This window comes from Denticeps clupeoides, chromosome 18, assembly GCF_900700375.1.
Source record: "Denticeps clupeoides chromosome 18, fDenClu1.1, whole genome shotgun sequence".
Lineage (NCBI taxonomy): Eukaryota > Metazoa > Chordata > Actinopteri > Clupeiformes > Denticipitidae > Denticeps > Denticeps clupeoides.
In genome coordinates, this window is record NC_041724.1 from 9,688,764 (window position 1) to 9,714,803 (window position 26,040).

At 45.2% G+C, this 26,040-nt stretch overlaps 1 protein-coding gene across 2 annotated transcripts; it reads left to right on the forward strand.

Annotated features, from left to right (window-relative positions):
• fgfrl1b (fibroblast growth factor receptor like 1b) lies at positions 1-25,776 on the forward strand. Of its 2 annotated transcripts, none has more exons than XM_028960140.1 (7): positions 1-211; positions 347-429; positions 14,756-15,028; positions 23,145-23,237; positions 23,696-23,974; positions 24,082-24,435; positions 24,570-25,776. In XM_028960140.1, exons 2-7 carry the CDS (start codon positions 351-353, stop codon positions 24,926-24,928), a joined length of 1,437 nt encoding a protein of 478 aa, XP_028815973.1. In that variant the 5' UTR covers positions 1-211; positions 347-350; the 3' UTR covers positions 24,929-25,776. The 2 variants fall into 2 exon arrangements, with proteins under 2 accessions (XP_028815973.1, XP_028815974.1); XM_028960141.1 differs by having other exon boundaries at positions 1-207.
• The last annotated feature ends 264 nt before the right edge of the window (positions 25,777-26,040 follow it).

Below are 26,040 nucleotides of genomic sequence, written 5' to 3' on the forward strand. Positions count from 1 at the left end.
TCTTCGGATGCTGAGCGGGGATGAGGTGAATGGAGAGTAACTGTACGAGCGCCCGAAAACCTGGACTATTTCCTGCCTCGTCGCACTCTAATTTAGTGACTTTTTATTTTAAACATCATTTAACTCTACTACGCTTGCGTAGTTTACGCCAAGAGTGCTTGCTCGTGTTCTGACTTCAGCGGACGACTGAACATCTGCTACAGAAACGTGGGTAGGCTGCGTTGGTTTTTTTTTTTTAATACCGGGCACAACACGTGCTGTCATTTTGGGGGAAAGTCTTGCAAATGACGCGTTTGTTGTCTGACGCTTTTGCTTTATTAGTTGTTTGAATGTTTTGTGGCTGCAGGAAAATGCGCGCTTGTGTGGGACGCCAGTTTCCAGCTCTGTACGCAGGGATTCTGCTGCTTACGTCTCTTTGCGATGCCAGAGGTAATCATAAAGCTCATATAACCCACTTTGTTCTTATTTTATTCAACTGGTAAGGCATTGTTATTAGTAATAGTAATATTTTAGTTAGGGTGGTTGTTGTAGAAAGTGCTGTATTTAAGGTTTCACGGTCAGTGGTCCTTCCTAGGAAGTATATTATGATATTATGTTATGTTATATTATATTATATCACAGAATCCAAAATATGCAGCTTTGCCCTTGCTCTAATTCATGCTGGGAATTGTCCTAAAGCATCAAATGTACTGCCCTTGGGTCTAACAAACTTAAAGCCTTTGTTAATTTCATTACAAATGGACGTTCGTGTGTCCAATTTCATTATTCTTGACTTTTCCTTGATTTCTTTTGGAGTTCTTCTGTCCATGCTCAGCGTATGAAGAGCGTGAGGAGCTGCTGATTAATGGCATGCTTGTGACCTCAAACATAGGACAGTAATGGTATTATTACCCTTATACTGCGCCGCTGTTGGTTGAGAAGTCAATCTTTATATTAGGTGTACTGGAAACTGCTAACCCTCCCAGTATTAAATACCTACGAGCTTATTGGTTTTGAATTTGTTTTTAGAATACTTTAGTGTGCATCAGAGACTGGTTCTCTGCCGTGCTGATGTGCATGAACCCGAGCTATGTCATGAAATGACACCTGCTGGGTCGATGGTGGAACTCACTGCTATCCAGGTTGCAGTTGTGTCCTTGGGGAGGAATAAGCAACGTGCAGTGATCAGCATTGAGGGGCTGCCTGAAACGTATTGTTAAGGGAGGTGCTTCTGCATCACTGAATGAGTTGCTTTTGAGAGATGAGTACAGGGCAGGGCGCACCTACGGCCATCCGACCCGTCCTCATTCAACGTCCTCCACTCGCCATTAAGAAAACAGGATGATTGTGTGTGGAGGATTGGCTCTGTACAATGGGCCCATCAGCCAGTCAGCTCTGATGTGGTGACAGTGCCTGAATGCCGGAGAATGCTGCGCCAGCTCCTCAAACATCCCATTGTGTCCTGAGGAAACATCTGCCAATTGTTGCTCTCGTCAATTTGTGTGGCGAATGCGTCAGGGACAGACTCGGTTGGGGACATTCGAAACTCTTTGTTGACCATGCGTTGCTCTTATAGTCTTATACCTCTTATATTCTCATGCATGGAATGCTTGAATTCGGGCATTTCAACCAATACATGGGCCGATGTGGGAGGGATGATGCAAAAAAACAAAAATGAAAAACGGCACTTGTGTACAACAAAATAGGCAACCCTTGCCTTTCTCACAGCAACACAGATCCACTTCAGTCTATGGAAATCATTTCAAGCATGCCGCGTGAATGCCAACGTACAAAACACACACTTGACCATGAGTTGAGTACTGAAAGTAATGAATTTTTTAAAAGGCAGCATATCTATATTTATTTGTTGGGCCCAAACTTCTGGTCTCCGAGTGATCAATTCTATCTTTATTCTATCTTCTAGCTTTTTGGGCTGTTTTTAAATAAAAAAAAAAAATTTGGATCAATTTTTTTGCTTTCTAAAGATACAGAAGTCCTGTTTGTGTGTGTGTGTGTGTGTTGGTGAATACATACCCTGCACTAAGACCTTTAAAATACAGGCCCTCGAGGTATCCTAGAATGAGTAATTGCGCTCAGACATGAAGTCGAGTTGATTCAGCACTTATTTTTCATCTCGCTGCATAGACACATTTCACTGTATTCACGCGTTTATATTCAACCAGTTGACTGCTCGGGCCGTTTTGTTAAAACCTTGAGGCCGGCTTTACATCACAACCTGCGGCGACACATTTAGCAGGTTCGCTCACAGTGGCACAGCAACACCGTGCGTTGACTGTGCCTGAATGCAGCATTAAGATATCATTTAAAGTTCCTGCCATTCTGGAATGAGGACACAGATGCGATAGATCAGCATGGAAACACACGCGCTATCAAGCTGGACACGCTGGGTCCATATGCAGTCAAATATTTGGAGTTTTTTTTTGCATTTCGTGATGTTTGATTGTGGACATAAAACCCCACCATATATGGAATGTAGAATATATATTTACTTTGCTTGAAAACAGCACGGTCACGGCACCGCAGCGCAGGTGGGACGCGTTTTTCGGCAACCGAGACTACGTCATTCAAAACCAAACCCACTCCTGCCCTTCATAAAACCAGTGTTTACCTACTGGATTATTGCGGTGGAATATGGCCGTAACAACTGTAACGGTGCGGGGGTGTGTTGAATTAGACAAATGTGTGCTTCGTCGCGTCCCTGCATCAAAGTCCGTGCTGTTCACCTGGTGGAAGTAGCCTAGTGGGTAACACACTCGCCTATGAACCAGAAGACCCGGGTTCAAATCCCACTTACTACCATTGTGTCCCTGAGCAAGACACTTAACCCTAAGTTGTTCCAGGGGGGACTGTCCCTGTAAATACTGACTGTAAGTCGCTCTGGACAAGGGCGTCTGGTAAATGCTCTAAATGTAAATGTAAATGTACACCTCGGTGGCCCCGCTCCAGAGCCCCGCGGAGCCCCAGGCCCAGCTGCCCGCCGAACTCACTCAGATCTGGCAGGAGATTGGCTCGTCAGACCGGGCCGAGCTAATAAACACGGGCCGCTTTTGATTTATTCCCTCCCACTCGCACACCACGGAAGGAGGGAGGAAAAAAAACAAAAAAACAAGAGAATAAAACGCTGTTAGGGTACCGGTCACAGCCGCCGCCACGTGTTCGCCGAATGGCACGCACTTCAAAGCGCTGGCACCGAGCAGGAGGCGGAGTGCTGAGAGTGTTGTGTGTGCGTGTGTTCTGTGAAATAACCTATAATGAACTGGATTCACAGTAAGTGCCGGGGCCAAGTCGACAACTGCTCGCAGATATACACCCCCCACCCCCCACCCCACCCCCGGCGCGAACGCAAGAAAGGCGACTTGGAGCGCGAGGTGAGAGGAAGGTCATCTCAGCGCAACAGAACGGTCCACCTCTTGGGTGCTGGTGAGCAAACAGTCTTCAGAAGATAAAGCTCGGCCGCAGCGCCCCTTCCTGTTTGCCTGTCTCAGCAGGTGTCGGGCCGCTCCAGGTCATTACACAGATAATGTCTCCATTACCTTCCTTATCACAAATTAGGCCTCCGCCAGATAACAGGGCTTCATTACGCTCGGACCAGTGGGCCTTACTCTTAATTTAGCATTTCCACGCGGATATGGCAGCAGAGTAGGGTAGGTAGGGTAACCAGAGTTCTAACCCACACGCGTTCTGCACGTTGTAACATGGGTCCTGAAATTTCAGTAACATCACATCATCTCTCCCTGGAGTGAGCTCGCGTCATGCCTGAAGAAGACATTTTGAAAGTCCCCCCGCTCGAATGATGACAATGTGATATGCAATCCACGAATCCTGGCGAATTTAGGCCTGTCACGTCTCAGGTCTACATCCGCCCATGTTAAGCCACATCAGGTGGCCAGGCGTAGGGTTGGAGGATCAGGAGTCCGAATTGATGATAGATTTTTTTTGTTTTGGTGATGATCTTCATATGCATTTTCAATTTTGGCTTTGTTCTAAATATGTAGTGAACTGAAAGTTTAATGAAAACCAAATTCACTTCCGCTTTAGTGAAGTGAAGTGATTGTCACTTGTGATACACAGCAGCACAGCACACGGTGCACACAATGAAATTTGTCCTCTGCATTTATCCCATCACCCTGAGTGAGCAGTGGGCAGCCATGACTGGCGCCCGGGGAGCAGTGTGTGGGGACGGTGCTTTGCTCAGTGGCACCTCAGTGACACCTTGGCGGATCGGGATTTGAACCGGCAACCTTCTGATTATGGGGCCGCTTTCTTAACCTTTAGGCCACCACTGCCCCAGCACTGCTTTAATTCGCTCCAACGGATTGCCGCGTTTCTCTGTTTGTGTTCCCTGGTGTTGAAATAGCGGCGAATCGCTTTTTAGGTTTAAGCACAAAGGGCAAACTCACACAAATAAAAATCACCACGGTTTCATCATTCCAGGTAAAATAAGGGAACTTTTCCCTCCCCTTGTTTTTGTTTTTCGAGGCTATAGATTTTTCCTGCGGGCTCAAAACTTGCACAAATAAAGCTGTTTATGAGCCACATTTGGTTCTATTGTTGCAGAACCGCTATTTGGTGCGTGCTGGTATTTATAGAGGAGGCATTAAAAACACAAAGGACGCCGGCCGCCCTTTGAACGTTGTCTTCCCCCCCCACACACACACACCGCAGCTTGGTTAACGATTCCTGTTGTAAATGGCTCCAGCGGTTCACCGGTATGCGCTCTCCGGTGCATCCTCCATGTCGTACCTGCGTGACCCGGGATCCTGCTGTGTTTGCACAGGTGGGAGAAGGCATTCTTCGCCGTGAAAAAGAGAGCCGCAGCTCCCATCCCGCCATTGTCTCCAGTCATTCCGGTGGACTAAGCTTGTCAGAGCGGTGCTCTCGCACAAGACCGGGCCCGGCACTCGTTATGTGCAATTTGTCTTGTTAAGGAGGGGGGGGGCGGGCCTGCCTCTCACGGGATCAGAGCTTTTTGTGTCGCTTTTTAAAAGTAGGATTACGCAGAATTTCACTCGAGGGATTACAGGTGTCCCGCTCCGTCCGGGCTCCACCCCCCCCCACCTTTTGCAACATCAGCACTGACAGAGCACTTTGCCTTTTAGCGCGCCCCCGAAAGGACTATAGAACAGTTCTGTTTACGTGCATATTCCAATTGACTTAGGGGCGCGATTGTGGGCGCAATTGTGCGGTTTTCCTCCAAGTGCCAACATTCCAGCCATTTGGAACCTGTAGCAGGGTGGAAGGGCCTCTGTAATGGGCTTCGTTCTCAAGTGCTCGCCTTTCAGCGGTGGTTGGAGGCGAGGGTCCACTTCTCTGTGGTTCGCTGATAGAGGTCACCGGTGAGACCTGGGCTCCACATGAAGCTGAAAGGGAATGCAGATAGGCCGAGTGAATGTGTTTGGAGGGTTTTGAACAGTTTCACCACAGAAACGGCAACTGCGGCACTACATTTTAACATTTATGGTGAACACAGAAATTGAAAGTCATTTGACGTCATTGGAGTTGCTCATCACGCCTCTGTTTGGAAAAGAGTTACTTTCTTAGCTTAATTTAAGCCGCCTAATGCCTTGAAGCTGCCAGCACCATGCAATGTAAAAATGTGTTCAGTGGTGCCTGTATGAATGCATTTCATTTGCATTAAGAGATAATAGTTCTAGGTGTATGGTGAACATTCTAAAAGGGCGTGGTGAGGGGCTGCCATTAATCATTTGGCCTCTTAGTAGCCTCCCCGTTGAGCTGGCTCCTTGTTCGGTCGTCAATTTGAGAGTGACCTCCTGACCTTTTTCCACTTGTTGTCATATTTCTTCCTGGTCTGTATGTCTATACGTAACATAAAATTGTTCTATATGAACCATACTGACACTTCCATTTTGAATGTGCTGTCAGGTGAAGGCAAATTACATTTGCAAATATGCATATTTACAGTTTTACTGTTCTTACATGAATTTTGGAACATTAACAGATATCATCCAAAACCTGATTCTGGAATCAGATACTTAATAAAGACATTAAACAATATTTACAAATAGACATTTGTTAATTTGAAATGAAAAATGAAATGAAAGTGAAGTGATTGTTATTGTGATACACACAACGAAATGTGTTCTCTGTTTTTAATCCGTGACCCAGTGTGAGCAGTGTGTGGGGACGGTACCTTGCGCAAGGGGACCTCGGTCGCACCTTGGTTGTTCGGGATTTGAACTCAAACCCTTCAGATTACGGGTCCTTTTACCCACTTACCCACCACTGCCCCATAGATTATATATTATAAACACCTGTAAAATTTCACCTTCTTATTAACCATTACCTTTTTTTACATCACATTTATCTTTACAAACAGTAATTCCTTGACGTTCTGATCAGGTATGGTTTGCTAAATCTCACATAATCAAGGTGATTGCTCAATCCTAAGAATTGTAAAAGGTGTATACCAATGTTGTTGGTTTCGGGGTCTAATTAAATTTCTAAGGAAAACCTGGCATGACTTGTCTTGATTTCAGTCCTAAAAGCAAAAACAATCTGGAACTCAAGCTGCAGAGAATCTGATATCCACTGTATCCACCCACTCAAACCCGTTTTGCCATCTCGTGAGCTATAAGCAAAAGTTTCCTGTGGGTACTGATCAACATCTCATACCCCCATGGAGGAGCAGCTTTGTCCCCAAAAATGAACAGATCTCTGACCAAAAGCTGAATGAACACACAACCAAAACAGCATCTGTTTCTTCAAAAGTGAGTCCTGTGAGGTACACGTGTGAAAGACTCAGAGATTCCAGTTATTTAGGCCATGGTGTGGGTTAATACACCATTCTGATTGGCTGGTTAAAATAGTGCAATTCAAACTTTAATTACTGTAGTCATACTGTCTCTGTAATCGTAGGAACTTATTCAGTAGCCATTTTGATATGATATTTGTTAAGGCTATAGGTGTTATGACAAGGAAGGAAAATTTATTTAAAGTACAGATGATCTAAAATGAGAGGTGATTGCTTCACATCACTAGTGAGCTCACATGCTTTGAAGAAACAACTATGATGTCAACCAAACCATGCCGTGTTTGGCTCTGTTGTGGATGGATCATCTCTGGAATTCATGGTTCACTGACATGGCTATATATAGTACAGGTGGGCCAAAAAATAGTAGGGCAGTATAATGTTTTCCATGGTGCAGTGGAAATTGAGCTACTTAAAATTTATCTGAGATGGGTGGTAGTAGCCTAGTGGGTTAGACACTCGCTTATGAACCAGAAAACCCAGGTTCAAATCCCACTTACTACCATTGTGTCCCTGAGCAATACACTTAACCCTAAATTGCTCCAGGGGGGGACTGTCCCTGTAACTACTGATTGTAAGTTGCTCTGGATAAGGGCATCTGATAAATGCTGTAAATGTAAATATACTGTAAATGTTTGTTGAGTATCATGTGCATCACTGGCACAGATTTTTCCTTAATGTAACATCAGAGTCTGTTTCTGGCAGAGGAACTAATAACCCAACCAGCACCTTTTGTATGTGTGTAAGTATCTGTGACAAAGTTTAATCAAACCCACTCAAGCCCATATGGATGATTGACAGCTCTCACATACCCTGCTTCCTCGTTTTTACACCCTCTGTGATCAGTCCACTGCCATGTAACATCGCCTTTGCTGTAGACATCTTGGGACCACTTCCGATAGCAAATTTGCAGACAGGTTATCAGCGCCATAGTTCTGATGGGAATTATTTTCTCTTATTTTCTTTACATCTACGCAGCTATGACTGAAACATGTTAGTCTTTAGGTTTCATTCTCACTCTGACGCCCGGCTTCACACAGCACTGCACACCTTGATTGAGAGACAGTAAGCTAATCTGCCCTCAGAGGCTTTTTCCCCCCTCGTGTGTTTGTTTAATAGCGCGCCGCGGAGTCGCCGATCACTATCACCACCTGGGCCGGCCGGCTTGTCCAGACCTCGCATTCAGACAGGCCTGCCCGAGCTCTGGCACGCAACTCGTCCGCGGCTGCAGAGCGGTAGCTGCAGTAGCTGGCTGTGCAAGACAGCTGCACACATAAACACCCCTGCGGAGAGCTAGCGCCAGAGCGGGATTACAGAGCTCGCGTGAGATGCCCTGTCGGCCGGGGCTGTTGACACAAAGGCGGCTCTTAATAGGCAGGTGCTCATTATCCTGACGGGGGCCGAGGTTCGACAACCTTTACCCGGCATCCCCGCGGCCCTGCGGTCTGGGATCTGACGGTGGTCCTCACAGTAGAGGAAGAGCATCGGGGACCGGGTGACATAAACACAAACAAAGTACAGTCATAAACAACAACACAGCAGGAGTAGAGATTCGAGGGGCGTCTGCTCAACAATGTCCGCCTCCCTGGCACTGAAAGGGGATCCTGGGCTCTGCTGCTGCCGGGCTCAGGATCAAAAGCGGGGGGTTCGGTTACCGAGCCGAAAAGCTGTTCACAACACATGGCCGTTGATCGAGCATGTGGCTTTTAATTCCACTGTCCAAGGTGGTGCACCGCCACCTTGGTATGTCGGAACAACCTAATGATGACTAAAAAAATAATAAACGACATTTGTATGTTTATTAATAATTAATCAACAATGCTACTACTAATCCTTATTATTATTTTAATGACATTTATTATTGCAGAAGGTAGTAATTATTATATAAAGACAATACAACAATATTATAGTAGTAATATTCCTAAAGATATATTGTAGAGCCTGGTTTACGTCTGTATTGTCTCATACATTTATTGATTTATTTATTTCAGCAAGTGTAGAAGAATTCTTTGCCTTTTGCTCATAATATTCTGAATACCTGGAGTCTGGCCAATCAAAACGTCAGGTTATCGGAATAAGATCTGATCTAGACATGAGGTTATCCTAACAGCCGATGCATTCGTTTCATTTCTCTGTACGCTATTATTTCTTTAAGGCGGTGCTGAAGTCACAGGAGTCTAAGGTGAAGGACATCTTGAGGTGAAATATGTTGTTCGATATGGTGTAGGTGCATTAGTGCATGCTTTTGTGGGACAGCTGCATTATGAGATGCATCACGGGGAGATAGCTTCCATTTGGCAGAGTCAAGGGGACGAGCAGAGGGTTCACGTTAACAGGCAAGCAGGGCAGCGTAATGACAGACACAGGCACTCTGCGGAGTGTTTACAGCCACAGCTGCCCTGTGTATCGCATCTCAAGGCTCCCGAAATATCCCCCTGAACGGGCGGGGGAGGCAGGGCAGCTTCTGCTCGCAGGCCCAGGAACAAGAGCAGCAGCTGCCCGGCCAGCTGCTCAGAGCTTTTTACCTGCAAAGCGTGGCGCTTAGGCCCGTCTCGCGCATGGTTAATTGGCTGAGCGCAGCCGCTGTCGGGCGTCTCCGAGCGAGAGAAGGGCTGCCAATTGCCGTGGTTGGTGATTGATGTCCAAATGGAGGTGGAGGAAGGACTTTTAGCCAGATGCTATACGTCCAACACAGCTGAACAGCTGGAGTGAAGACACATGCAGATAGATGGATCGAAGATCAGCGAACATGCTAAAAGAGACGTGTGGTTCGGGGGGTTAATCATATTTACTTGTTGTTTTTTTTGTATTTGACACCCAGTTAAAGAGGAGGCCGAGGAACATCAGGCCCACAATGACCTGCATGGAGGTGAGCTCCCTGGTAAATAGAGGCTGGGTGAACTATACACCATAGTTTGTCTACCCGGCGTGTGACCTCAGCTCAGCAAATCAAATCTCAGGAACATCAGTCTTCAGCTTTATCTCTCACTGATAAGCAACAAAAATTCCGACAGCATGAGCAGGATTCTCTATCAGAGAAGACAAACAGCTTCTTAGAAGAGACTGTCTTTCCTAGTGGATGGATCGGCGGGGGGAGGAGCAGGCGTCCACCCACAAACTCAGGCTTCAGATGGAGAAAGATGCCGTTTATGTTTTTTGTTCTGTTCAGCTGATAACACAGTAACGTCTGAGGTATTTACACAGCTGGTCAAAAACAGCAGTGCACCTTGGGAAAAAAAAGTCAACAAAGCAAACATTCACCTATTTCTGAAATGTAAAACATACAAATATGGGCATATTGGTAAGATGCATTCAAATGAACTACATTTACTACACTGCAACTAACACATTAATTATGAGCAGCATTTCTCATTTTATGGCCATGTATAAAAACACATTGCACATCATCATAGTATAATTGTTACAATAATGTTTAACAAATAACTGAACAGGCTTTTAGCCAATATTGAATAATTTAATAATAAGTGACTGAAATATGACAGGAGTTTAAAAATATACAGTATCTTACTATCTTAAAATGTTGCTTTTTGAATCAATTTACTCAGTCAGCATTTAACCAGTGACCAGTTGAATATATGTGATGCTTCTAGAGTGTGCATTATTATCAGAGGTGGATAATACATAGATTCAGAATTATATTATGATTTTATTGCTTCCTCTGGTGATCCATGGTTAATAACCTGGTATATTACCAGGTTAAGCCTGTGTTTGGCTTCTTAAAAAATGTTTCCATCTCCAAGATATCTAGTTACATAAATCATCCTTCATGGTGTGACTGTATTGTGATAACTATAATATCGATAATAATCAATCTGTCTCCATATTGTCTCCATTGGAAATTGGAGTTCTGTTAAACATGGCACTATAGAATGTGTGACATGATTCATGGCCGCCGCTATAACTGGGACCGTGTAACATGTGTGTGTGTCCATTCAAACTAACAGCAGAATCTAGCAGGTTTCCCACACTTCAGCCTTGCTTTCTCTCCACTGAATCGCTCTCCATTGGCAGCTTGATGTATTATTTATTTATTTGTGTATTTATTGCTCTCTGCCTCCCCTTGTCTGTCTCCTTCTCGCTCTCATATCTTTTTGAAAGGCATGCTACTTCCTCCAGTATAATAAGTTATCCATGGTGAGGGGTGTTGAGGTTTGTTTGAAGCTCCCCCTATGACACCAGCTCTGTTCATCTGAAACTGCCCAGGCTTCAAAGCACATCCACCACTGCAGCCTGTGAGGCCTCCCGACCATAAATCCTGCCCAACCCCACCGAAATCGAAAACCCAAATCAAGATGTCTAAAACAAAGCAGAGTGGATGAGGAGAAGTAAAAAAAAAAGTCACATGGTACAGACACCTTAACAAGCGCTTCTGCTGTTCCTACCAGCAAAGTGGGATCATGGGGGCTTGCGTGATGGCCAGTTTTACGGGACAACGTTCCCATCAAGCCCAAAAGGTCTGTCCTGAGGTGACCCTTCATTGATTATGTCCCCACTACATGAATGACTCATAATGTCACGTTATTATTTATGGGCGCTGAGTGCTGTAGGTCGTTTAAAGAGTTTTATCATCTTATTGTGTGTGTGTGTGTTGGGGGGGGTTGCTGCCAGTGCGGTGATGTCTGTGGCCACGCACTGGCTGAGATGAAAGCAGCAGCCGAGCCAAGCCGGCGCAGAGCAAGCGAGGAGATCTGACATTAATTTCAGACGGCCTCAGCACATCTGTGACATTTTTTGCGTGTCTCTGCCTCCCAGGCTCCACTTCACGGGTTGACAGGGACGTCCCTGCTGTTTCATGCAGCAAGGGAAATAACTGATGAGTGTGTGCTGATGGAGGGGTTGTTTTTTTTGTGGTGAGCACACGTTCGGTCTGAACCGGGACCGGATTCCCTGTGTAGCCCGTAGTAAAAGGGTCTGTGTGGAGAGCGGGGACAGCTCAGTATCAGTTTAGTGTAAATGGATCTCTCTGTGAGGTGGTTGGCCTGCTGCGGAACAGCTGGCTCTTTTCACCCCGGTGGTGCTCCTCCACTGGCGTCAAACAAAAAGCCGCTCTCCCTTCATCGCAAGCTCAGAGTGATACAATTTTAAGTGGATAACTAATTTAATGCAAATGAGGCGAAAGTGGGCAGATTGAATGGTCATCCCAAAAGGTACACAGATTAAGTTTTACTAAACTAGAGACAGCAAAAAACCATTAAGAAACTAAAAAATTCCAAGTGTCCGAACTCAGCAAAAAGTGCATTTAAATGATTAAAATATCTCTTAATCCCCTCTTAATTTGTGCAGATGCAGATGCATGTGCTAATATTAGCCTGATGGGTAACCTACCTATCTAAGAACCAGATCTAAAATGCTCCAGATTTTTTCTCCCAGTGGATAAAAAGAACACTATTTGCCCACTGACCCTACTTACATTACACTTTTAGTATACTGAACGTCCTAAAGTAGCGATTAAGTTATTAATTTGATGGGATACGTTTATATTCTGTGTTTTAACACAGCAAATGTGCCACAGTCAGTTTCACACATGGAACTTATTACTGACTTGCCATCATTATCTCTACTGATAATAATTATACATAAAGCTTGGTCAAAAATCCAGATAAAAGTAGATTGTAAAGCTTCTCCCATTAGAGGTCGCCATAGCGAATCAGTCCACACAATTGACATCAACCCTCAACCTTTACCCAGGCATGGGAGCAGTACCAAGATGTACACTGACACGTGGCTGTGTTAAAGTAAATTGTAATGTTATTAAAAATAATTAAACATTAAACAAATATATATTGCAGTATTGACTATATAAACCTGATTCCGAAACAAGAGGGTTCGAAAGGGCAAAAACGGGGGAAAAAATTAGCCTCTGTCTAGTGCACCATGAAAGTTTCATCCCACCTGTAGACTGTGATGCCCCTGATCCCGAAATGCACACAGAAAACTGCATGGGATCCCTTTCTACATTTCTCTGCTTTACGTGATGGTTTCTTGTTTAGGCTCCATGCTGTGATGATTTTCAAGTCCAGGGCCAGCCCCACTCACGCAGATTTTGGAAGAGGAGGGGTTCGCCCGGCGCCCCATCTGCCAACAGATCCGTACAGTCCTGAGTGGTGCTGGTGGTGCGGGGCGTGGCGCTGGGCGCATCTGTCAGCGCCCCAGAGCGGCCAGAAAAATGCCGAGCTCCCCGCTCCACTTTAAAGTGCCTCGCTGCCAGCCTGCGGATTGCGTGACAAATACACACATCACGGCAGAGGCGAGGACAGCCGGGCTGCCTGGTTTCCTCCTCTAAATTCTGCCCCCGTTTCTCCCCACGTAGCCCCATTCTTCGTAGGAGCGAGACATGCCACGAAGAGTGCCAAATGCAGAGGTGATGGAGGTCGTTGCTCAGCTCCGCCATCGCCATCCCAGAGTAGTGCGGCAGACATTTTGTTTTAATATGGTCTTCCAGCGAGATGGAAAAACATGTTAATCTGTCTGTTGAGAGACCACAGGCATTAAAACTCAATCTGAATGACCTTATTTCTTATGCTTTTATTACCCAGAACTACTTACATTTACTAATTACAGGGACACAGTTGTAGTTTGTTGGATTTGAACTTGTGATGGTTGGCCAAATCCACCTCAGTTTCTTCATTAGAACATAACACCCCTTGCCCTCTGAGACTTAAATATGGCAAAATTGCTCCACGCAACCTCCTATTCTAAACATGGAAAGGAGGATTTCTATGCCATAAGTGGTGTGGCATGGTAGTGTCTCGGTGAAAACGTCTTACTCTGACGTTCTGGAATGTACTGTAATTTAATTCCCGCACCAAAACAAACCTTCTGCTTTTCCCCTCCTTCGGTTCCTCTGGCACTTTCCTGGATGGCAACCAGCGAGTCCAGGTGAAAACACTTCACTACAGCAGAGAGGAGTCAGACAGGAACAGAGGAGGGGGGGGGGGGGGGGGGGGGGGGGGGCATTTTAAGGCGCGGTGGGGGTCAGTTTCATTTTTCAATTTCCATAATCTTGGCGGTTCTCACAGCAACTGCCGGTACAGCAACAGGATGTGACAGTACCAGGCATGAATGAGAGGTGGCTTCCAACACATACAGTCCCGGGCGCTGAGGCAGCTCCAAGGCCCACAGGAAGTGGAAAGGGAGCTCTCGCGGGAGTCTCCCCTCGTTCTGAAAAGGACCTTGTGCACGCGAAGGAGGAGGAGAAAGTGGGGGGCATATCTCAGGAATACTTGAGTAAAAGTGGCCACACTCCTCATTCCTGGTGTGTTTTTTTTTTTTATTTGTTTTTCTTGACGCCGAGGTGAGCGTAGGGCTCTGATAGGCTGGAGAAGGCTCCCTCCACACCGGTTTAAACTCTGGGTGGGGTGGAACCTCTGGCTCTGAGGGGCACAGAAGAGTCTTCATTCACCCAGGCCAACGTACGTCACAGCCATCTAGTTCTTTTACATTTTCCATGGATTGTTTACCTGCAGAAAACACCCCAGAATGCACTCTGTCTCAGTCACTGTTTATTTTAGCAGGATTTAAAGGGTTTCAATCTGAGCTCCTGTTTGTTTACATGTTCAAAGCACTGGAGGGGATTTAAGAAAAAAAGAATTCTTAAGTGCTTCAGTATTTAGTAGTATATGAACATTTTCCTCTGTTAGTTTAAACAAGAAAAATTAATTAATAAAGAACACACACTTGCCTGCCAAGTTTGAGCTTTGGACAGAACGGCAATTAGCTTTATTTTTAAGTGAAGAGAAGTGATTGTCATTGTGATACACGAAATGTGTCCTCTGCTTTTAACCATCACCCTTGGTGAGCAGTGGGCAGCCATGACAGGCACCCGGGGAGCAGTGTCACCTCAGCAGTGGAACCTTGGCACCTCGAACCGGCAACCTTCCTTAGTGGACTAGCTTTTCTTTTTTAATTTGACATAGAAGGTGTCCTGTGTAAAAGTGATTTTAACATGCATGTAAATGTGTGCAGGTCCTCCTTGGGTGAGCCAGCAGGTGGAGGAGAGGCAGACGGCGAGGCTGGGGCGGACAGTGCGCCTGCCCTGCCCTGTGGATGCTGACCCTGCACCCCTGTTTCTCTGGGTGAAGGACGGACGCAACGTGAACAGGGCCTACAGCCGCTACAGGGTGCTGAAGACGGGCTTGAAGATAAAGGAGGTCGAGATGGAAGACGCCGGAGTCTACATCTGCCGCGTAACCAATGGGTTTGGGAGCGTTGCCCTCAACTACACTCTAATTGTCATTGGTAAGGACAATGTGCAAAATTCTATGTAAACATGATTCTTTTATCTTTAGACTTAATTCCTCTATTGAGGATCGACAACATCTTGCTGACATTTTCTGTAGAAGAGACAAACTATGCTGCCCACATGTGCCAATCCATTTCTTGACCCATTTATTTTTCTTTTCGTGTGGTTTCTTGGAACTAATCTTGTACTGCTTGTCTGTCGTCCATATTTTGCAAAAGGGTCACTTAATTTCCCATATTGCTTCTCGCATAACGTTTTGTGACAGAACCGATGGACCAGTCAGGGGTGAAAGATCATGTTTGTGACCCCCCCCGTCATTAATCACCCACGTAGTATGAACCCTTAACAATCGAATCACATTAAAGTCTAGTGGACACATAAAACGTTACATATAAAAAGTGGCAAAGTCAGACTCTTTGCCACTTCCAACAGAGTTTATTATGGCCTCTAATTAGTTCTCCTCTAATTACTTTATGTCAAATGTGGCCATTACCAGCATTAGACAAGTCTACTAATTTATCAGCCTTTACAGAAGAATGACTGTAGGACAGGAAAGGCTGAATTACAGCTGACAGTGATATGACTTGCAGGCAACATGCTATTAAGGAAGTGTGGTTTCGTTTACACACAACCTAGAATAAAAAAGCACAAGTAAGCATTGTGCTGAAGGAAATTTATGAGCTTTAAGCTCTGCAGAGGTGTTCAGATACAGCACCGCATTGCATATCAAATCAAGAGAACAAAGACAGGCTTCTTTGCCTCACACTTCTGTCACACAATACCCACAGTTGTTTATGAAGCATGTAATCCAATACAGTGTTTTTCATTTTGCAGAACATTTTGGGTGGAGAGGTTAACCAAAGTCTGACAGACCAGGATAATTACTGTACATGGCCCTGAAAATCGGGCGAACTTTCAGAAATGTGTTCGGTGTGAGGGTGGTTTGCTTGTTGGGGGGTTGGGAGAGGAAGGGCATTTACGATGTTTTACGGGGCCACCTTTTGGAATGAGCTCCTGATGGCTGCTGTGGGACTGTGGACTGGACATTTTCTGTTGGGGCTTCCCAGACGGACATGGGAGGCAGGGGCGACCTGCTGCCTACAAGGCTATAAATCCGGTCCAGTGAAACAGAAGGTCCCCAAATACTGACTCCCCCACCCCAGCAACCAGGCACTTCCTGTATGAGAAGCTGTTCTTGAAACCCAAAGGAGCGAGGCCTATGAAGGAGCATTGTAGAGATTAACCCACCACCAACATGGACTGTTGATCTGAGAACCTCCCATCTGTGAACACCTCCTCCCTTTAGCGCCTATGGTGTTTGCTCAAAGCCTCCACAATGGGGAGTGAAGGTAGCCCTTCGTCTTCCTGTTTTGCTACTCAGAGTACCATGGAGCTCCTGAGTTATGGAGCGTGACTCCCCGTGGGCTGCATGGCTGAAGCTTACTGGAGCCATTAACTGTGATGGCAAACAGCCTCATGAACAAAAGGGGAGCATGTTGACCCGCGACTGTTTTTAGGGGTTGTTATCATGGGACATTTTCATGGGTTCTCCTCTTCTTTTTTTTTTTGATTGGTGATACCATTTAGACTAGCTAATTCGATGAGAATAAAAACTGCACTTGGCCTTCACAGCAGTGCATCACATTATTGAGCTCTTATGCCAAGAAAGAAATCTTACATGCAGTACGTTTGCATGCTTACAAGCAAGCAATGACCCAAACCTGTCTCATGATGACACTGTGAGGTCGTAGTGAGTTACTGTAGAGTGCATTAACTACATCTGCACTCAGCCCTGCAATGTCAAGTAAGTATCACTGCCACAAGATCATATTCTGTCATGTTGAAGGTCACATGGAAACCATAATTCCATGGAGAGTGGCAAATTCCTACACATAGCACCTTAAAATTATTATGAAATTTGTTAAAAAGTCATCGAAGTTCTTAAAGACTGTCTCAATCGCATTGCACAATGGACAAATGAGGAACATTTTTGTAGTATTTTAGATGTTCTCTTTTTTAAAATCAGAATTACTTTCTCCAGATCCTTATCGAAATACATTCAACATTAGAGAACATAAATATAAATGATGGTGTGTACGGGTGTGGCTCTCATCTTCTGAAAATCTCGTGTGTGGCCCTTCATTGAGCAGCTGCGCACTGAAGCAGTGCTCAGACCTACATGGTTAGGTTCAACAATCCAAAAAAATTGCAATTGGAGGTTCTTGACTGACACCAGCACCTCAAGCAGTCATACAGCAACTCAGCAGGGAAACTCCAGCTCCTCTCTGTAAAATCTGACAGGAGGAATTTGGTGACATTCAATAGCACATGTTGTCATCATAACTGATCTAATCTCGTGAGCTCCTTGTGTTGCAGGCAAGGGCAAAGATGCCTGTCTAACCTTATATTCCGATCCGTTTATAATTGCTGCCCTCCAAAAAGGTTTCCGGTTGTCATTTAAGGGGGGAGAAATGTAATTTTTGCTCTTAAATGTCCTGCTGTCTGCCAAATTACTTGGTGTAATCACTTGGCTGTATAACTTGGTGAGGTTGGGCCGTAACTGAAGTCCTCACATTTCATCCCAGATCATGGTTCACACTCAACATGCTTTTTTTCCCTCATCCCCTTGAACTTTTCTCACTCACCCTCAGACATGCTAAATGCAAACCGTGTAAATGGAGTTTAAACAAGCCATTCAGCTGCCTGGCACTTTTTTTTTTTTTTACATCTGACACTTTGGATGGTGGTTTTATGCAGGTGGTGATAAAAAGGCTTTTTTTCAAACCACAATCAATACAATCTCTGATACTTGGTCATCATTCATCATCACTCATCATTCCATCATTCATCATCACTCCTCAGTCAGTCCAGCTAAAAAGGAAATATGCATTGAAGAATAGGCCACATTGAAGAATTGCACTGTACAGCCATACAGTAAAATCTTATAGGCCACTATTTTGAAACTATCATTATGCACAGTGCAATGTGATCAGCATGGGGCTTCTCGGTAGTGTAATGATATGTAATGGTGTTTGATCATGCAATGTTTTAATGTCTAAATGATCTAAAATAATCAAGGATACATGTCACTTCTGTAGCGCCCGCAGCCTCCGTTGTTTTAAAGGCACTTTGCTCTGGGGGGCAAACTTATTATAGCTCACCAATAACAACCAGGAGACCGGGGAGTTGTAGTCCAGGGATAGGGCTATAAACAACTCTAAATCCCTTTCACTCTCCTCTAAATAGCAAATACCGCCTGCCTCACATTCCAAGAAAAGTCTGTGAATTGACCAGGAGCACCTGAGTGCGGAACACAGCTGTCCAGGCAGCATCACGTCTCCTGGCTTGATATGACCTTGGCCTGGTTTCCGTACCCTTGTGTCCCGTCAACAGTGACGTTTGGAATTTATAACCACACCGGGTCATGAGTCTTCTATTCTCAGAAGCCTGGCATCCATCACCACCCCCCTGGACCACCGCCACTCATCTGTACAGCCACACATCTAGCACCATTCACCGTGCTAACCCCTAGTGTCACTGTGGCAGAGACTGTGGTTTTTGGTCAGACGGCGGTCTGGACTGGCTGTTTTATGAAACAGAATGGTGGAGCGGTTCCAGGTCTCGCCTTTTGTTCTTTGTTTGTGAATCAAGGGGCTACATGTGCTGCAGTTTAGCTCACGTCCTCCTCACCTAAATGGATAATTGGATCACAATTACAGTGGTGGGCCAAAAGGAGGTTAAATTCAGGGCCACACAGTCTCTGGTTGGGCTGTGACACACACCGTGTGGGCTGGGAAGGCACAAGTCAATAGAACAGAGGTAATAAAAATAAAAAGTCCATGTGGTCAATGCCCCCACCCCAGCTCCACCTACCCCTGCCTGTTGTAAATATTGCAGCTAGGGTCAAGTGCGGATAATGTATTTTTGGCATTATCGTTCTCTTCATAATGAAGCAGATGTCATTTCCCCCCCCCACAATTTAAAGATACAGGACGTGGACAAAAATAAAATGGAAGTGGAAGCTGGTGTTGAAAATGATTAGCTGGCTTTGCATTTGAAGTCATATTATCTACAGATCGACAGAGGCAAAGTCAGCCTTTGATCAGCCATCCACAAAAATGACATTGATCGCATGTTTTAATACTGATGGCTAGTACTACAGTTTAGAGCCTGTCAGCTAAAATCTCCTTAACACATGCAGAAGAGGAGTTCAAAACGAGCACACATGTGGCCGCAAATGGATTCAAGCCTGTAAGTAGCAGAAGAAAGGCCTCTGTTGAAGAAATGTTGATGGATTTGTACACCACCCAGTGTAAGCTGAATTGGGGACATGCTAATGTGACAGTTTGGTTGGACCATATGTGCAGTAGAATATGTAGATCTGCTGTAGGTCCGCTGTCTCATTCTGGCATGTTCTGTCTATCCAGCGGTTACACTCAATATGTTCAAAAGTCAAATTATTATGTTATTCCGACTAAAACTGGACTTTTAACATACGTGTAAAAAAGAAGTGAAATTGTACTACACAATTTCACAAAGTCCAGAAGAATCATAACTAAGGTTACATGGGTTGCAGCACTCCAAGACCATACAGTGGACAATTTGGTGACAACAGGGTTGTAATGCTGCCTGATTATTGCCAGGTTAACTGTTTGGATATAAAAACTGGAAAAAGCCCAATGCTAAGTGTAGATCACCACACAAGCCATTAAATTGACTGTAGTCAGATTATATGGCATAGTTAAGATAGAAACTAGTCAAGCTCAACCATGGAAAACCCAAGCCACCTTGTGACAACTGGTCCTTTGCTCAGATGGCAAGTTCTAAGCATGAACTGGAGGGGACCAGTACCCAACAAACACTTTGTCCTACTAACTCCAAAGATTTTGCTTAAACAGAGCATTTGGTGGTATTCCCTTTACTCCCGTTATCTGATGGGCTAGTTTTTTCCTATAAAACATGGAAAGCAGTTGGAGCAGACTCAGACTCTATAGGTGGCTGTGTGTTATCCACACTCTACCGGGCCTGGTCACAACCTGACCAAGTTGTAACTGTATTACTGTGCCTAGATGTATCTGACAAAGTAACAGTAACCCCCCCTAACTCCATCACTCTCTAGCCCCGGCGCATGTTGCCTTTCGACGGTGACCGCAACCAGAGCACTGTCGCCACCTCCGCTCAAGGAGCAAAGGTTTTTAATTAAGATGGAAGGATGCAAATTATCCACCTTCGTTTTCGGCGCTCCACATTAAAAGGCCCTTTCATCTCTCTCATTAGAGGGGCCAGTGGCTTGAGCCGGTCCCCTGCAGGACACGCCAGCGCCCGCCTCGCTCTCAGCGGAGAAGAAAAGAAAAGGCAGATTAGGTTGGGATGGGGGGGTGGTTCATTTCCTCCTGCGTCGCCATGCGCCTGTTGCTGCAAACCGCTTATGGCTCTATAAAAGATACAGGAGACTTCTAATTACCCTTTTCTTCAGCGCCACCCTGTGTCTCTCATGCTGTGCTTGCGCATACACTCTCTAATTTGCCCTCCCTGCTCGTATTTAACAGACGACTATGTAGGCAGTGGCTTATGCCAAATATATCTATTCTGGTGATTGGCTACGAACATAATAGCATATCGCAGCTTTGTGTGATGAGCACGGCAAGTGGCTTAGCAGCCTTAGCAGCTCAGCCTTATGTTTTTCTGTAACTCGGGTAAGAATAAATACTTTCAATAATCTATTGGTACCCAATGAGATTATTTTGTGTATTGGTGTGTGTGTGTGTTTAAACATACTTTAATTATTACTCTTAATGTCCTCAGTGTACAATATTCTTTATATTAGGAAAAGTCAATGCACTTTGCATTTAGTTTTGTATTGTATTTCACTGGATACTGTATTTTCGTGTATTTAGTTAGTAATTCGTATTTTTCTTCTTTGGGATGGAATAAGGTTGTGGGAATTTTTATTCTCAGCCAGGTTTCAATCCCCAATGAAGACCTATTTGGATCATGTCCCAATTTTGACCGCCTCCAAAATACCTATAAAATATTTTAGTGGCCAGAGGGGATAAGCACATTGGCTTTATTTTTCTTTCATTTAGCAGTGATATGTATATACAGTTGGAGTTAATGGTTTAATCATGCCAGCAGGGCTAATTTACGAAATTCAGCTCTGTCATGCGTTTGGCAAAAATGAGCGAGTAATTGTTTCAATTTTTTTCCCTGTGCACCGTGTTTGTTTTGTTCAGATGTTCCCTCATCGTGGTAGGAATTCCTGCACTTTCGTAACGGCGCATTTGTTTTGCTTTTGATTCTGGCCTGCTTTAAGATAGCAGCAGCCGGACCGGGGCTCTGACATGCTGGCACGCATGTCGACCGGCCAGGTATGAATGGAGAATGGAGCCTTTTTCAAGCGCCACGCTTTTAAGTCCTCCTGGTAGGGGAAAAAATAATATGGGGGCCATATAAACACCACATCTACATGAAGAGCGCTTGTAACGGGAGCTGCAGGGCTGCCCTCGTCCCTCTGCGCCCCAGACACGCCGTCTCCAACCACACACACCCCCGCACCGTGCGTCTCTGTGGGCCCGGAGGAGTGAAAGGAAGGCCCCTGTCCTTCACTTCCTAGCGCCGCTTTCAACTCCCCTCCTCCCCAAACCTGAGGAACTCGGACGATATCCCGTGGCACGGACTGCCTGGTTTAATGCATGTTGTGTCTGGTAGCACGCAAACATGAGGGCATTTTGTGCAGCCGCTGGGTGGATTTTGTGAAAATGCAGGGATAAAGGCTCGCCGAACAGCTCTTTACAGAAGATACCCTGCTCTGGCCAGCAGTGCGAGAGCCTTCACTAAGACCTCCTTTAGACCCTGTTAAATCCCCTGCCGATTCTACTTCACCAGAGCGGGACGGCGAGTGTCCTCGTGAGGCCTTTTGTGTCCGTACACCTGGTCCAACACTAACAATGGGAACCCACTTTTGCCATCCCCATCACATCAGCCAGGGGCAGGGCGGGTCCCCCGGTCATTATGCCCTAGCTGAGCATGCAGGGATTAGCCCAGACAAAGGTGCACAGCCCTCTGTCTGGGCAGTAGACACAGCCTGAGGACAGTTTGCTTTCACAGGGCCGTGTAAAAACTGGATTAGCCAATCCCGAGCAGAGCCTCAGCGTTACACCGAGCGTTTCTCTGGTTATGAGTCAGAGCGGAGGATAATTTCGGGAATTTTGGGAGCTTTCCTCGTACAGGTGTGAGAAACATTTGTGTGTGTGTATGTGTTGGAGGGGGTCTAGCGCAAGGTTTGTTGACTCTGGACTGCCCAGAATAAGTCTGGTACACATACGAGTTATGTCGCAGAGGGTGTGTGTGAGCGAGAGTGTGTATGAGCTCTGTCAGCAGCAGGGTTAGAAAAGGTTCTCTGTGCATTCCTGTGAGACTTGCCAGTGAGGCGGCCCAAACAAAGCAGGCCTCTCTGCTCCATCTCCGCAGTTTAGGTTAAAGTCAGTTAATTGGCTTCCTGCTCTGGGTTAAGTCAACACGGCATCGTGTTTTCAACAGTGTGGAAATTTGAGAGATGAAACAATATGGCACTGTTTGCTCACCCCCCACCATCTGACAATCCCTCGGTTAGAATAATACGCAAGTTCTGCCCCGGTTTGGGTTTCCCATAGAGCTGCGAAAGCTTCATAAGCTCCAAATCCAAACATGCTGGTCCCACCCACACCTCGGACTTCACACTTTTTACAGGCAGTATCATTCGTTTTCTCACACACAAGTTCGCCTCTGGCTTTTCAAAGCAGGGAAAACATACGTCGCCCGGTGTTATGACTTCGGTGACCCGAACCCCCACATGATTTACATGACACCAATTTAAGATGTTAATAGCGGCTCGAGGGATGAAAGAGTTCTCGCGTTGCTGAAATAATAACAATTTTACTGATTTATGGGGCCATATCTATCTAGTCTCTGGTACATTTTTGGTTGGTGTATTTTTTTCTTATTTCAATACTGAGGTTTATAGTTGCTTAACTTGCGGCATGGAAAGTATATATATTATAGCAGTCAAGACTCTGCTTTAGAAGGTCAGACACTTCATCTGCCCTTTCTGCACTGACGATCTATTACTTCTAGATGATGCTGCTATGACCCAGAACCAGTCCCCACCAGCTGTGGCGGAGCCCAGCACCAAGTTCACCGCCCAGGATCCGACTAAAGAGCCATGGGGTAGGTGTACACATGCTGCTCCTGTTGCTCCTTCTAATTTCTATTTCACATTAAAAAATACCATGAAAAGGGTTTTTTTATGTAGTTCAATCATTTGACCTTTTTCAAAATATAATTTTTTTTAGATAATCAAGTGTTTACGGGTCATGTATTAGTTCTGCTGCCATGTTGATTTTTCTGTGGCTCCTTGTACAATTTGCATGCATGTTTATGGTGAACTTGACATACATATTTGACCTTCTGTTTGTTGTACGTGTTTGGTGACATTTGGCTCAGTTGATCATCGTAAGGAATGTGTGCTGGTGCTAAAAGTCAACAATTGACATGGGATGGCCATAGAAATAAAAGCTGCCTTTATTTTTCAGCGCTTTCAGCACTGGCCATTTTAGCACTGTAAATGACAGATGTTAGAAGATGGAAGGGAAGCAAATATTCATGAAAAATGTTTCTTTTTTCAGCGAGGCCACGTTTCAGTCAACCCACTAAAATGCGCCGTCGAGTCCTGGAGCAGCCAGTGGGCAGCTCTGTACGTCTCAAGTGCCTGGCCACTGGCAGCCCTCCGCCGGCCATCGTCTGGTGGAAGGACCAGAAACAGATGCCACCTCCACGCTCCAGCAAACGGCCACAGTGGACTCTCACGCTGAAGAACCTGCAGCCGCAAGACAGTGGCAAGTACACCTGCCATGTGTCCAACGCTGCAGGTCGCATCAGTGCAACATACAATGTTGACGTTATTGGTACGTTTCTTTATTTATTTTTGGGGTGATTAAAAACAACTCCCATTTATAAATATTATTTAGAATCTGTTGTTGATCATTTGTTGTAACGTCCTCGGCCCCCGCAGAGCGAACCAACTCCAAGCCCATCCTGACCGGCACTCATCCAGTCAACACGACGGTGGATTTCGGGGGCACGGCCTCTTTCCAGTGTAAAGTTCACAGCGATGTCAAACCCGTCATACAGTGGCTGAAGCGGTTGGACCAAGGCACCGAAGGGCGTTACAACTCCACCCTGGAGGTGGGAGGTCAGCACTTCGTGGTGCTACCAACGGGAGATGTTTGGTCCCGGCCAGACGGCTCCTATCTCAATAAGCTGGCCATTGTAAAGGCCAGAGAGGAGGATGCTGGCATGTACATCTGCCTGGGGGCAAACACCATGGGCTACAGCTTCCGTAGCGCTTTCCTTACTGTGCTTCCAGGTATGGCATATTTTTACATTTTTATATGTTAATAGTCATTTATTAAATCTAGAACGTGTCACTCCTCGATATTTCTTTACGTGTTGATTTTAGTGGATTGACTCCTGTTAACTGACATTCTTTTAACCATGCAGACCCTAAAGGTGAGAAGATGATCCCTCCTCCTCACCTGAGTCCCGGTCTGCCCTGGCCTCTCATCATTGGCATCCCTGCAGCTGCGCTCCTCATCGTGGGCACCATCGTGCTCTGGCTATGCCACACTCGTCGCCGGCAGAGTGCCCTGCCTCCCCGATCCACGGCCCACCGAGAGCACCACACTGTAGACAGGGACCTCAGCATCACACCAGACTTTCCAAACCAAAGGCTGATGGGCCCTACATTAGGGGTGCCACCGAAGACCTACTCGAAGGTGTACACAGACATGCACACCCACACACACTCCCATGCCCACATAGAGGGCAAGGTGCATCAGCACTTCCACTACCAGTGCTGAGTGGTCATGGAAGACCTTCTTCTCTTAAGCTGCTGCTGCTGCTCCCCTGACTAAATTAAGGACTGAGGGGCCAACGCATATAAATGCAAAGAATCGTTGGGAAAAACTAAGCTTTGACATCACTTCCTGTCACCCTTTGTTTTTACTTCATCAAGAAGCAATCTGACTCAGACTGGACTCACTGACAAAGTACTGAGGTGGAGAAGTCTCAAAGACTCAGGGCTGGAATAAAGTCTCAATCTTTTTTTTTTTCTGCCAACCTTGATTTCACAAAAGAAATTATTACTTTTAAAAGCCATAAAGGACTTGTGTGTTTTTCTTCTGTTCTTGCTCTTGAATTGTTACCAAATTGGAAACTGCGACTGTGACAAACCTGCTAATTGTGCTAGCAATACTGTTTACAAAGCACTCTGAGCTTCTGTTGTAGTACAATGGCAGAATATACTGTGGTGTTAAGTTTCATTTTTGTAAATTGTTGCTATTGTACAGAGACTTTACAGTAAGGTGAAAGTTTGTCTACATCTTATACATGGATAAATCAGTTAGGGCTTATATTAAACTATATTTGAATTAATAGATGTTTTATATGTAACATTGTTTGATAAATACAGTATTATTATTTTAACCCCATGTGTGTTAAAGAAGCTAGTGTAATAAATGAGAAATAAATTGTCAAATATGTTAGAAGAAACTGCAGCAAATAGGAAATTTTGTAATGTTGGTGTTCAGCTGCTGCAATGAGGTACAATCATTAATTCACACATCCCTCAGGTCTTGCTTAACATCCCAACTTTCCATATATTTGGATATTGGATATTTGGATATTTTTCCATGACATTTTGCATGCTGCAGTCTCATACTGTTGCTTATGTATACGTTCCATGATATTTTTGTAATAAAACAAAAGATTCTCTGTTTTACCGTTCTGTGGCTATTTATTCAAATGAAAATGTTTGTTTAAAATAAAGGTGTTTGCCAAACATGGCCTTCATTCTTTCCCTGGAATGGCATCATCACATTGTGGCTATAACATCCTTGTGAATGCAAAGGGGAAATAAAGCTGTGTTTTGCATCGCAGGGAAATAAAGATAAATATTCCCTGAAGGGCTTGA

Bases quoted from the DNA above. Each gene is read 5' to 3' on its own strand.
- fgfrl1b (XM_028960140.1), top strand. From the start codon at position 351: ATGCGCGCTTGTGTGGGACGCCAGTTTCCAGCTCTGTACGCAGGGATT. The intron at 23,975-24,081 runs GTACGTTTCTTT...CGGCCCCCGCAG, and splicing joins ATACAATGTTGACGTTATTG to AGCGAACCAACTCCAAGCCC. The intron at 24,436-24,569 runs GTATGGCATATT...TTAACCATGCAG, and splicing joins TTTCCTTACTGTGCTTCCAG to ACCCTAAAGGTGAGAAGATG.